The sequence below is a fragment of the Anser brachyrhynchus genome (genome assembly GCF_964034855.1).
Source record: "Anser brachyrhynchus genome assembly, chromosome: 3".
NCBI lineage: Eukaryota > Metazoa > Chordata > Aves > Anseriformes > Anatidae > Anser > Anser brachyrhynchus.
Window position 1 is genome coordinate 111,495,749 of NC_137696.1, and position 13,752 is coordinate 111,509,500.

The following is a 13,752-nucleotide window of genomic DNA, read 5'->3' on the forward strand; positions in this document are numbered from 1 at the left end:
ATTGATAGCCTATGTGCTGTAACTTCCATGCTAGCTCGTTAGCTTATCCACATCCTGGGGCACAGGACTGATTAAAACAACATAGACATATCAGTCTGTCTTGAAAGAAAAGGAAATAAAATCATCCTCTTCTGATCGCAGTCAGTACCTTGCAGAAAGCCAAATTAATTAGGGGGACTTCTATTAGCCTTATCTGTTACTATTTAAAAACAGTAAGCTTTTTTGGTTTTGTTGCATTTTTTTGCATTTTAATTACATTATTTTTTCTTTATTCAGGTCAGATACTTTAGGTCATATTTTGCCTACTCTTGGCAAAGACTGGACACACCAAGGGATTGCAAAGTTGTACCATAAAGTGAGCCAGTGAGTATTCAGTAAATCTGTTTATACATCTGTGGCTTGCATGTGTTTATTCATTTGAATCATTTGCATTTAAAAATTAAAATCTCTCTAGACTGTTAACCTCGCAGTTTAAAAGAAATCTCATCTGAAGCAATGAGATACTATGATGCTTACACAGTATAAACATCTGTATACAATATCACAAAGCAGGCTTTTCTCTGGGTATCAAGAGCAAAAGCCCCCTACCAATGAGTAGTGATTGCTCTACTAACTGTTCCAAACAGATACAGTGCAGTTCCAAAAACTCTAGTAATTTGAATGAGTTGTATAGCTGCAGCAAGGGGAACTTCTTGCAAATTGGGAGTTGGAACAGCATTAACTTACAAAGATGCTAATAGACCTTCCCATCTCTCCATGTTGACAAGATTGCAAAGTGCATAAGGACTGTGTAACGGAGGGTGGTCACTGTAGGTGGAGATCCTATTTCCAAACTTGACTTGCCTAGTAGTGTAGTTAGGTGTCTAACCTAGGCTAATTGTGTAGGTTTTTTGCAGTGGTGAGTAGAGAGACATAGGTGTGTCTTCATCTGTCATGCAAAGAAGAAACCTAAAAAACATAAGATGAGTCAGCTTAGTGGAGTTTCTTCTTTTTCCAGTGAGCAGAAAGGGAGTTAGAGAAACAATGCAGACTTGAGCTGTCTAAACATTAGATTTCTAGTCAGTCAAGGGAAATCTCACCCTTAAAGCACAGCACAATGTCTTATCTTGAGTAGATGTAGTCCCTTTTCAGATACTCATTGCTTATATATACATTTCACTTGTCTAGATAGTGACGAGCTTTAAAGACAGGGATGGTAGTCTTTGTGCCTGGTTATAAAATTTGTTTTTTATTTTTATTCTCTACGTATATATTTGCTGTTAATCCATTATTAAGTTGCAAATTTAACAGGAAGGAACAGTCTTAAAATATTTCTGTGTCATTAGTTAATTTTGATAGTAGGTGATAAGTAGACATTGCTTAAAGTGTAATTTAAAGGCATTGAAAGTCAATGAGACCTGCCGTGAAGAGCCTGAGGAACTGGCTCTTACCTGGCAGCTTCATTGTGAGCTGCAATAGTATAGCTCAGTAGCTGATATGCACTGGTGCCTGTTGGTCCACAGGAATAAACGTTTTCTCTGCTACTGTGGATGGAAGGACCTGGACTCATCATAGTCTCTTGTTGCTTGTACGCTCAGATACCTGAGATCTAATGATGTTTTGATATAACTATTTTTCTCCATTGACTGTTGAAGAAACGTTGGGTAGTAGCAGATGAGTGGAACTTTGTCAGTTAATGTCATTAACATGGAGAGAATCCTAGTGTGACCTAGAACAATACACTTCAAAAACTTTGGGATATTTCCTCTAATGAATATGAATAGGAGAACCTTCTGAGAGTATGGTCAGTTTTGTCAATAGCGATTGAGAATAAAGGAAGTTAGGAGAAAAATTAATTGATGGCTAAATGGGGTCAGATGAAATATCTGTCATGTTCTCATATCTGTTCATATATGCGTTAAGAATTCAGATTTTTAGCTTCAACAAAAAGGTTTAGTGATTGTTGTCTGTTCAAGTTGGCACTTCTACTTTATGCAGGAAAAAAATCTTTTATTGCATTAAATTCAGCTCTTCTTATATATTCAACCTACCACGATTGTTTGAAGAGCCTCTGGTACACATCGCCACTGTCCTCGTAGTTAATCTGATTTGTGCTGTGCACTAGGGTTATGGTAAGGCTTGTTTATTGCTTTTTATTTTACATGGGTGATGAATTATAAATTATGGATGATGGAATCTAAATTATGCCAGAGACACTGGTCTTATTCTGCTTTTATTCTATATAGGCATACAACATTACAGAAAAGACAGGGCAGCCAGTGAATTCATGTGCTGAATAATATTTGGTTTCTGCGTGTAACTTCTACGTTACCTTTGGTGAAAACGTTAATTATTTTTTTTTAATTGCACTTGTTATTTCTATGCCTGCCAGCACTGTCTATTGTTAGGGCTTTGGTGATCAAAAGCATTAGGGAAAAATGGATTCGAGTCATGTTGCTTTTCAGATTACTGAGTTAATTATGTAGCAGCTAGATATTACAGCTGAACACTACAGAAATGTTCAATAGTTAGATTTAATGACCATGCATGCACTGAATACAGTATTTATTTCACAAATAGTTTCTTTGTAGGACTTGCAAAAGAAAACGCTATTAAGTTGAGCCATGTCTGTTAAGTTGCACTAATGTCATTGGACTCTGTTCCATCACGACAGAACCAAGGATAGCCAGTGACTTCGTCTGAAACTTTTATTTCAGTATCAAGACAAGAAAGTGTCAAGATTGCTTCTCACACTATGGTTTGCAGTTTTAATCTGCTCAGAGTTGAAACTGCATGTTGCTGCTGCACACATGCACACAGACCAGTCTTCTCTTCCCTAATCTTCTTCACCCCTCTCCCCAAATCCCTCTCCAAAGGGGCCCAAAAGGCAGGAGTGTAGCATTGTTAATTTAGCAAATGTTAATATGCTGTTGTCCGCTTTATGCCAGTGTTTTCCTCTTGGCAAATATCATTTCAGTTAATTCTAAGGTCTATGGTTTTAGTGTGCAGGGGTGGATAGCAAACCGTATGAAGCCATGAGAAGACCAGGGATAAATGAGCCCTCTCTAGGTGTAAATCATAAACCGTAGTAGCGCAAGACAGAATTTAGTTATCCAGCATTCTGAAATAAATGTTTTTATTCATTTTAAATAAGCGTAGGTTAAACATAAGTCTGTTTTAACCATTATGATTGATTTGTGCAAAAATAAACTCACAGAATTATTAATGTCAAAACACCTGCTTTATTTTTTTTACAGTAATTTCTTCTTTCATTTCTGTTCACAGAAATGGATATAAATTTTTGTATTGCTCAGCACGTGCTATTGGAATGGCGGACATGACCAGAGGATACTTGCACTGGGTCAATGAACGAGGAACTGTGCTGCCTCAAGGGCCAGTGCTGCTGAGTCCAAGCAGCTTATTCTCAGCTTTGCACAGGTACTGCAATATCACCTTAATGCTGAAAGAAACTTGGAGGCTGAATTCTCAGCTTTTTTTTTTTTTTTTCCTATTCTATGGGAGCACTTGAAATCATTCATAATGATTTTTCGTGTATACTGGTGCAAAATTTAGTTAAGAAGAAATTCTGTTAAAGAATGACCAAGATCCAATAGTCACGTTGCTTAGTTTCTCTCTCAAACACACCTCAATATACATCTGTGTTCACTGTTTACCCAAAGTTTTTTTGTGTGTGTTGGTGGATTTAGAAGAAATCAGTGTGAAAATGAAACGAATATTCTATAGTTCTGACTGCATTGTGATATTCTGTGGGGATAATGTTGTCCTTTCTAGGTGTTGATTTGTAACAAGTGAATCCTAATAGCACAGATCATGAATATTGTACCTTCTTCCTAATTCAGTGAGGCATGTCAAGTGCTTACTGAAAATATTTTAAGATGTTAAAAGCTGCTGTGACAGGATTTCATTAGAATTTTTAATGGTAGGTTGTTCAGATGCTCTTCTGATTGAGTGACATGCAGCCTGTCTTACCAGTCATCTTCTAAATATAAGAGAACGTAGAGGCATATAGTGTTCTTCTTAGATTGATTAAGTAATAGATGGAGTGAGAGGGTAGCTACTGTCATCTTATGTTTTCAATATCTAGCAATATATTAGAAGTGATACTCTTTTTGATATGTTCTTTAGACTAAAGAACACCCATCTTTCAGTATCCACTGTCTTAACTTCTGTTTTGTGTAGGCAAGAAATGACTTCATTGTTATCCATCGATTTATTAATTGTGGCTTTAAGGGCTCTGAGGTCAGGCGTATATGGGACTGGGGGAAGATGGTTGTCTTCCTCTTTTGCACATCCTCAAACTTTAATTTATATGTGGAGTTGCTATTCTGAAGGGCTGTATTATACTGCTTTGAAGCTTCTGTGCTACTTGCATCTTCCTTGGCATATGTGTTGGTGCTAGGATGTGGGATTCTGAGCTTCTTCAGCGCTTTTGTGTCATGCTGGTGTCTTCCTCTGTTATGGGAACTCCAGACTTTGCCACCTGTTCAGCTTCCTTGCCAAGAGAAGCTGTTGTGAAAGGGCTCTTGCCCAGAGATGAGACAACTCCACTATTCATTAATGAATTCTGTATTCAGTAAGGAGCAACTGAAGAGAAATGGAAGATTTCTTTATTCCTTAACTTCTGCTAATTAGCAGTGACGGATGACCCTGACTGTAGAAGGATCTTAACAGGCTGAGGTCCTTTCAGCACATATGTTAATTGTAATCCTTTAATTTAAAAGGAGGAAAAAAAAAGGTTAAAAAAAAAAAAAGCCATACACAGTGAAAGCTAATATAATCTATGAATCATTCTGCAGTTCTCAGAAAATGGTTTACTTAATAACAATTTATGTCTTAAGATTTTATTTAACCACTGCTCCCTGTAATCAGCCATCTTTGCTCAGTAACCATCTTTATCACTTAGGCTTCAATAGAGGTCCCCTTGTTTCAGAGGATTTATTTACTGTGCCCATTATGCAAGCTTGGGAATGCTATTTTGTCTTCATGGGAATTGTGATTTCTAGATGAAGATTTATTGGAGAAGGGTGGGGGCTCTGTAGGAGTATCCAGCGAGGTAAAAATGTTGACTAAAGAAAGTAAAATGGTTTATGCTATATTTCACATGTATTTATTCAGGTTCCGTGTCCTCTCACCTTTTTATTTTTATTTTATTTTTATATCATTTCAGGGAAGTGATAGAAAAGAAGCCAGAAAAATTCAAAGTTCAGTGTCTGACAGACATAAAAAATTTGTTTTATCCTAACACAGAACCCTTTTATGCTGCTTTTGGAAACAGACCTGCTGTAAGTAATAGCTGAAATTTATGTCTTTTACAGAGAACAGAAAGGTTGCTGTTATTTCACGATTCTGTTACATTAGAACCTAGAAGCTTTAAATAGGACTTAAGAATATTTTATTAGGCCTCATACAAAGGATAGTATAAAGGTTCTTCCAGAAAGATCTCACCATGTAGGATGCAGAGGTAGAAGAGAAACAAAGTAACTACATTACATCTGCATATGTTAGCATAATAAGAAATACTGATTGAAATCCTAACTACGTAAAAAATCTTTAAGCTTGTGTGAAAACACTGATCCCATTTTAATGATCCCATTTTATCCCATGCTGATAGAGTGCTGATGAGTTACCTGTGAACAGACACAAAATCCTTCAGATGAATATCAGTGGGACTTCAAACCCTAAGTACATTCAGAAGGATTTGGATGTCCCACTAAAATTGAACATTTGACTTTGAATTCCTTGGCACTGAGAGGGAAAGTAAGGTCTCCCTCACCCATTTGAAGACTATAGAATTGGGCTGTAGGCTTTTCTTACTCTTGTTTAGGCCCAAAGGACATATACTTGTATGCATCCACAAAAGGCAAAAGTCTCAGACATGCTGAGACCTGAGGAGCATGGAATAGATCCCAGCTGTAGCTGCTCAGAACTGTAAGACCTTAGACATGTCCACTGGCAAAAACATTGATAGCCCGAGGAAATCACAAATATAAATATGGACACTAGCTATTGCCAGTGTGAAAGTGAACATTTGGAGACTGAGCATTTTTAGATGCCTAAATGTTGGACGGAAGTGCCTGGCAAGATATTTTGGCTCTGAAACTGTGGATGTTGTAGCTACATTTGGGAGAAATCAGCATGCCTTTCTGTTGAAATTTATTTCTACAAGTATCTCTCACATTTTTCTTAGAGTTGTTGATATTTATGAGCAGTGACAACTTTTTCAGCTTCATCTTTTAGCAAGTTACATAATTTAAAACCATTATCAGTGAGGACAGGAGGACATCACTGTCCAATTGCTGTATCTGATTGTTATATCATACACAGCTTAATTTTGACTATCAAGATAACTTTAGACGTATGATTTTGAAATAACTTTTTAGCTACTTCTGTGGTTTTGTATTATGGATAAAGCCTACCTCTAGTTTCATTTTTGTTGTTGAACCTCAGGGAAATAAAACCATTATTTTTGTATTCCTTTGATTGCTGTCGGAGTGCATCCTTCAGATGTAAAATATGCTACTGGCCTTGTGAACATCGGGATGAGAGCTTTCTCAATTTTCTGTGCTGCTTTTTGTTTGTTTTGCTTTTGCTTTTTGTTTTTTCTCCCCTCAAAATTAAGTGAAATTTCAGTACTCATGCACCTGTACAACATAAAAATTAAAATATTTTTCATGTCTTCAATAACCTTTCAGTCTTTTACCACTTGAATTTTTAAAACTATACCCAATGATTTACATTAGTAAAATGGAAGCTTGGTCTCATCTTTTGGGGGTTATTTTTATCTTTCCGTTGTCAAACTTTTTTTTGATACCAGAACAAAACTTGTTCGTTGTTTGCCTTAACAGTTTGAATTTCTTAAAAGATATTCTCAACCGTTACTTCTAGTTGAATGCCATAAAATAATTCCCAGAGTTGTATCTGCATTACCACCTGGGGCTCACTGCTGCAGTTACGGTGTTTATACCTTACTTTCCGCTCTCTTTCCCTTTCATCGATACATGGTCAATATATGGACATTGCACAAATCCAAACTCAGCAGCTAAGAGATGTTTCCAGGGGTTTTAATGTAAGCAGAGTTGTTATAACTTCTTTTTGTAACCTTGTCCATACAAACTAATCACTATTTTCTATCAGTTATGTTTTAACCCCAGTACATTGTTGCAAGATATTCAGTACAATACACTCAGGAAATGAAATATTATCTGAAAAATGAAAGCGCAAATACTTTTACACCCGAATAACATTACTTCTTTAATATTTAATTTTATTTTTGTGTCAAGGGAAGTAACTGGAGGAAAAAAAAGCAAAACAAAACATGATTTTAATCAATAGTTTAATTTACAGTGACAAACTCCACACCTGCAAATCATCTGTTTCACGAGCCTTTCATTAGTCTGAATTCAAGTTTTCAACATATTTCAGGTTGAGGAAATCAGAGAATTTCAGGTGCACAATAACTAGGTAACTTTAGTACCAATACGGAGTAAATATGTTCTGTGTAATAGATTTCAGCAAGAAGAGACATGACTGTGCAAAGGTAGAATCGTAATTCTTTTTTTTTTTCCTTTCTATTTAGGATGTTTATTCATACAAACAAGTGGGGGTTTCTTTAAACCGAATATTTACAGTTAACCCTAAAGGAGAACTTATACAAGAGCATGCAAAGACAAACATCTCATCGTAAGTAATCTTATCCCTAACACCTTTATAAGCTAAATAATTTCCTTTTATAACTTATGACTTAGAGTGCCCAAAGATGGGTTTTATTTTACTAATGAAAGATTCCTTAGAATATTCCATACAAAATATAAAACATGTAAAATAAAATACAGACTATCTACTTTCCTTCAGTTAAACTGATAAAGACATTATTTAGTATTTAGTTCAATATACTCCATTTACTCTAAAAATGTAAAGGAGTTATAAGTGTGCAATTTAGTCTGTACAGAAATGAGATTAACTGGTTTCCTGAAGCCATCTGCCTTTTCAAAATTTCCGTTTCCTGGAGCTCCTATCTAGAAGAGCCAGGAACAAATCTGAAGACAGGGCTGAGGGCTTCCATCAAGATTCTTAGGCACTGTAGCACCACATAATGAAGGGAGGCAGCCTTTAGTGATGTTAAGACTGCACTTAATGGAAAGGGAGCCAAGGGGAGTGTATAAAATATGAATTATCAGTTGAGCAGGGAGCTGCTCAAACCAAACTGGACAGCAATGGAGAAGCAAAATGTGGGGCTTGAATATTTTAACAGGTGATTTGGAAGGAAAATGGTGTCTGTTTCTTTCTAGGTAAGTCCCTTTGCTTAGAGTGAACAGATTTCTTATCTGAACTGTGAATGCTACCTGGAAGCAAGGCACCAAAATTAAATTGAATTTTATTATTTCAAGGATGATAACTTGTTCATGTAAGAGTAGCCATGCCTTGGTGACTGGGGACTTATTTAAAAAAATATCAAAGTAAGAAGATCTTTTTATTTATTTTTCAGCTACGTCAGACTATGTGAAGTGGTAGATCACATTTTCCCTTTGCTGAAAAGAAGCCATTCTTCAGACTTTCCTTGTTCTGATACCTACAGTCAGTTCACCTACTGGAGAGAACCTCTACCACCTTTTGAAACTCAGGATGTACATCCAGCCTCATCTTAACCGCATCTCCAAACCGTCAGCCTCAGATCAAAGAATGAGTTAGCTTGTATTGCAAGGACTTCACTTGGCTTTTGCTGTTGGCAGTTCAACTGGAATCTGTGATGTAAGCATTGTATTCCTTTGCTGTGAGCAAACTTAGAAATGCTTACTTAGTCACGTTTCCAGATGACAAGAGTGAGTCGTACTAGGAATGGGAATTACATTCCTAATGTTCCTTCATCCAGCAACTCAAATCGTGCCATACAGTTTCATTGCTTAAAGTCAAATAAAAGTGCAGTGATGACAGAATTGCAGTTAAACATGTCATAAGGTCATAAAGTGGTTCTGTATCTTTCTTGCATTACTGAAGATGTTTTTCATCTCAGAAACTCCTGTAAGTTAGGAAGCCGAAGGTGCTCACCATTCCTGACATCATTTTGTGATACGTGTTGCTGTCCATATGTCAAAATTCCATCCTCTGAAAGAGCGAATGATTGAGTAGGGTGGTTGGACCAGATGACCTCCAGTGGTGCCTTCCAACCTTAACCATTCTGATTCCTCTTTCCTCCTTGCTTGACCATCTGATGTTTGGTTAACGGTTCATTACTGGTCTAGGTCCTCAGCTGTTGTAAATTGGTGTAGCCATCAAAGACAATGGAGTGTGTTGATTTATTTCAACCTGTTGTTTTGACCTGCTAACACTTTTTGTGTGTGTGTAAATAAATGATGTGCAATGTAAATGGGAAGTAAATTAAATAAGATGGCCAGATTCTGCCAGTCTTCTTCCAGTTGAGTACCGTGTTTTAGAACAGCTATTTGGTTTAAGATACGTGTGAAAGTGTAAGATACAGACTGCTGTGTGTAGTGCCCATCTTACTGAAGTCAGTGGTTTGACTCCGGTGATTTTTCAGTAAAAACATCTTACTAAGCGGATATGCTGAGTTTCAATATCATTGCTGAGCTAAGAAAACTGAAGATTTTGTCAAAATGGAATAGTTTTATTTAAAATGTTATTTTTGGCTTAAGTGTGAACTTTGATGCTGGTGAGTGATGCATCTCAGGTTTTTACTGAATGGATTTTTTGTTTGTTTGTTGTTTTTTTTTGTATCATAAAGAATGGATGCTTTTAGTGTGATTTACTGTGCTCCAAGAAAACAAAATCTCCTCTTTCATCTTTTTCCCCCCCCCCCCTCATTTGTTCAGACACAAGCTGTAGGTACTGTTTTTGCTACTTGCTCTCAACTGCCTTAAGAATTAACTGTGCATCATAGAAGCAATACTGCAGATCAGTTGATGATATCTTCCAAATGATCTGCCTTTACACAATGCGGTACTTTTAAACGTATGCATCAGATGACCATATGCCAAATAATCCTCAAATGAGCTGGTAGCTAAGAAGGTGATTTTTTTCCCCTCATTTTAAAATGCATTTAAAAGTTGAATTGTTCTCTGAAACATTGAAAATGGCATAATGGGATTCCATGTATATAGTATTTCAGTATGGCTAAAACAGTGGTTCATAAGCTGTGATCTCTGCCAGCTTGTGATCTGTGAGGCTATGATACATGTTTTGCAGCTGCTTTGCAGTGTTTTCAGTTAAGAGTTTAATAATAGGAAGGCAGAGTGGTCCAGGAGAAATTTTAAGATGTGATTGTGGTTGGTTAGCACCCAAAGGTTTGGGAACAGCTGCTCTGCATCACATTTGTTCTGTTTCAACAAATTCTGGTTTTGCATCTCAAAAGAGTGATAACAACATAGGTGGGATGGTAATTCTGTAACAGGGATTTTTAACTTCTTGTGCTGCAGACTTTATCTGAGATGTCAGGGGGCCAATTTATGATTTCCCTGTGCCTTCAATAGTAATTAATAAGTGCAATCCTTTATACAGCTGTAATGTGCATAGCTGCAATGTGCACTGGTGAGCGCTTCCGAAGTCTTCCTTTTCACATGAATGTTGCTGGTTCAGGCAAGGTACACGACTGTTTCGGAGATACTGGAATTAGTAGAGAAACACAAAGAGGAAGAAATGTGTATTCAATGCCCCAGACTGATTATGCTGTCTTGAAAGTTTAAAGAAAATGCAAAATGTCAGAAAATCCGTACCATATCTCTTAAATCAGTCAGACAATCAGTGAGGATCTCAGGTTGCCAAACCGAGATGGTTGCATCTCTAAATATAGCCACACTTTAAGTATCCATTTATACTTGTTGCTAATGACTGAATTAATGGATGAATGTACCAACTGAATCCTGTGTGATTGTTTTTGTAAAGGTCTGCTTCAGTCCGTTATGCAAATTAAAACCAAATCAGCCCTTCTCTTCAGTTAGAGGCCATCAGGTTTTTTATTCTTCACAGTAGTTGAGATCGGCTTTCCTAAGGTACCGCATACAGTAGCTTTCACCAGGAAAAGAAAGGTCCCAGAGAGTTCTCTACAATTAAAGCCTAAAGCGTGTGTGTATTTATTTATGACTTAATAAATAGCCTGTCCAGGGCTGTTACTGCCATTAGTATTTCAACCCAAATGATAGTGTGAATGAGTGGTCATTTAATTCCATCAGATTTGCAAGTGTAGTGCCACGCTAGTGCAGGCAGCCCTGTGATGCTGTGGAATCCCCGTTCTGGAGTTTTCCAAGACTCAGTTAAACAGAGCTGTGGCTGACTTGGCTCTCATGTTGTCTGTCATCTGCGGTGAGCATGAAGTTGGACTAGCTGACCTCCAGGGGTCCCTTCTGACCAACATTGCTATGACTGTGAAGCTAACGCCGTACTTCTGACGTACGGTATAACCCTTTGTATCTGGAAGTTTAAATATAGCCAGAAAGTGAAACAAATGTGTGTTTGTATAACTCATGGTTATCAAACCTGCTCACAGAAAAGACAGTTAAGGAAATCCAAGTTTTGACCTGCTAGAAACATTGCCATACTTTAAAAGGGAGTTTAAGATACTTTTTTGTTTTGGTAGCTGAGCAATTTTATGCATAATATTTAAACTGCTCTGTTAATTCCTAACGAAGAAAAAAAGGACGGTTTAACAAATTCTTACTCTTTCTGTGAAAGAAAAAAACTTTCTCAACTTTCCTTTCAGTGTAATGCTGGTTTCTGTTACAGAAAGAATATTTGGCTAGCATAAATACGCAGAGACATTAAATCACTGTATATTCTATTTATACGGTACACATAAACTAGAATATGCAGCAGCGAGGAGTGACTGATGTTTATTTTCATGAAGCTGATGACCATACCCCTCCAGCTGTGTCGTGTGAGGGACAGGATACCATGATTGTTGCATTAGTTGTGTTACAGATAAAATGTTACTGCTGTAATATAGGGAGGGAGGAGAAAGAGTATTGGGTATTTTTATTTGTAGATACGGATTATTATTTCAAAGACTATTTATATACAGTATTTACTCTGTATATGTATGTGCTACTGGAATGATGAAAATCATTTTAACACCTCATTTTGATCTGCTGAATGCAACGATGATAGAACTATATATTGTAATAAAGGCAAATGTAAATTTCTTCTGACTTTTCTATTTTTCTGTGTGCTTTGATTTTGGCAAAGTGCTTTTTCAGAACTGTTGGAGCTCTGAAGTGTGGAATTTGTACATTCCTTCTCAGTTGCCTATCTCTTCCTGGGGCTATCCAATGTAACTTCCAGCACTTGCAAAATTTTTGCAGTTTTGCTGTTTGATCCAGAGCTTTTTCACATGGAAGGAGTCAGGGAGGCAGGGCCAGGTTTTGGGCTCTCACCGTGCTGGGGTTTGGGGACAGCACCTGGGAACCAAGAGTAACCAGATGGGAACTGGAGCAGCAGGACCAGTAAGAAATCTTACCATACCCCAGATTTTTCCCGTTTTCCTTTTGTCTAATTCTTGGAGTGATCTGGAAAACTAGCTATCTGATTTGAATGGGATTGCTGTTATTCACAGTAATGAGACCAGATATTCTCTCTCATAGTTCCCCTCCCAACTGTTCCCCCCCTCCCTTTTTTTTTTTCCCCTTCTTTGACATTGGCCATTCAGCTGGCAAGAAGCAAATAACATTTCCTCATGTCTGTGAGAATACAGAACTGCTTTTTGCTCCCTCTGCCAGGTTTGCTAAGCAAACTAACTGCAGCCGTAGCGGTATTGCCGGGCTGGTGTTGTTATGAAAACAAAGATGTTTGGGGTTGATAAGGCTCTACAGCAGCTAAAGGTCTGTGTTAAAAATACAAGAGCAGCCGTATTTGGGCAGCCTGCAGTCACTGCTTCTTCAGTCTTCCCTATTTTCTGTATGTCTCTGGCTTGTATAAACATTTACACTAGAGCTCTGGAGACAGGCTTTGAAATGAAGGTGCTTTTTTAATTAAAAGTCAGAGAAATGATGCTTTTGCCCCAGCAAACCAAACTTTATAAGGACATATTCATTGCTCCTGGAACATCTCATTAACACTAGACGCAGAAAAGTCAGGGGAACAAACCTCCTGAGGAGTCAGGACTGTTATTTTTTGATGCTGTGGAGAAGGTAGGGAACACTACTCAGAATACCGCGTTAATTGTTTCCTTTCAAATAAATAGTCTTCATTTGCATTGCAGATGCCATCAAGTACATCAGAACAGATTATTGCAAGAGGCAGAAGACTGTTGGTGCCAACAGCCTAAAAAATGTAACTTTCAATTCATCTCTGAATATGCAAAAAAGAAAGTGAAGCCTGGGGGCAATTTTATTTATTTCATTTTACTGCATAAATGCTTGTGAAGGGAGTACATTCACAGTGCCATCACCAAAGGTGGTCCTAACCCTTCTGTTTGGAGTAAAATCTAGCACCTCATTTCTTTCTATAGCATGGCTGAGTGATGCGAGGAGCAGGCTAGTTGCAAACAAAGACAAGAGGCTAGCTCTAGTGATAACCCAGCAGTGATACCAAAGAGATTAGGTGTTGGTTGTTTTTAGGAGGAGGTCCTCATCAAGACCTTTCTAGCTACTGGAATGTGAGGGTGAGAAATAAAGACAAAATGAGAAATGACTTTCCTTCTAGGAGGAACTAGAGAAAGGGAACAAAACCAAGGTAAGTGGCCAAAAAGCAGCTTCTTGATTTCATACCCATGTTGAACCTAGGTGTCAGGTGTTGAGCTGTTTGCCT

The 13,752-nt window shown here is 37.5% G+C and overlaps 1 protein-coding gene across 5 annotated transcripts in view; it reads left to right on the plus strand.

The window, feature by feature from the left end:
• The window catches only part of LPIN1 (lipin 1), a 46,254-nt gene extending 34,099 nt beyond the window's left edge, over positions 1 to 12,155 (plus strand). For all 5 annotated transcript variants that reach the window (XM_080588191.1, XM_080588189.1, XM_080588190.1 and 2 more), the window contains exons 16-20: positions 277 to 363; positions 3,265 to 3,417; positions 5,168 to 5,282; positions 7,577 to 7,680; positions 8,486 to 12,155. In XM_080588191.1, the coding sequence (XP_080444317.1) occupies positions 277 to 363; positions 3,265 to 3,417; positions 5,168 to 5,282; positions 7,577 to 7,680; positions 8,486 to 8,645 (619 nt within the window). In that variant the 3' untranslated portion in view covers positions 8,646 to 12,155. The remainder of the gene's footprint in view (positions 1 to 276; positions 364 to 3,264; positions 3,418 to 5,167; positions 5,283 to 7,576; positions 7,681 to 8,485) is intronic.
• The last annotated feature ends 1,597 nt before the right edge of the window (positions 12,156 to 13,752 follow it).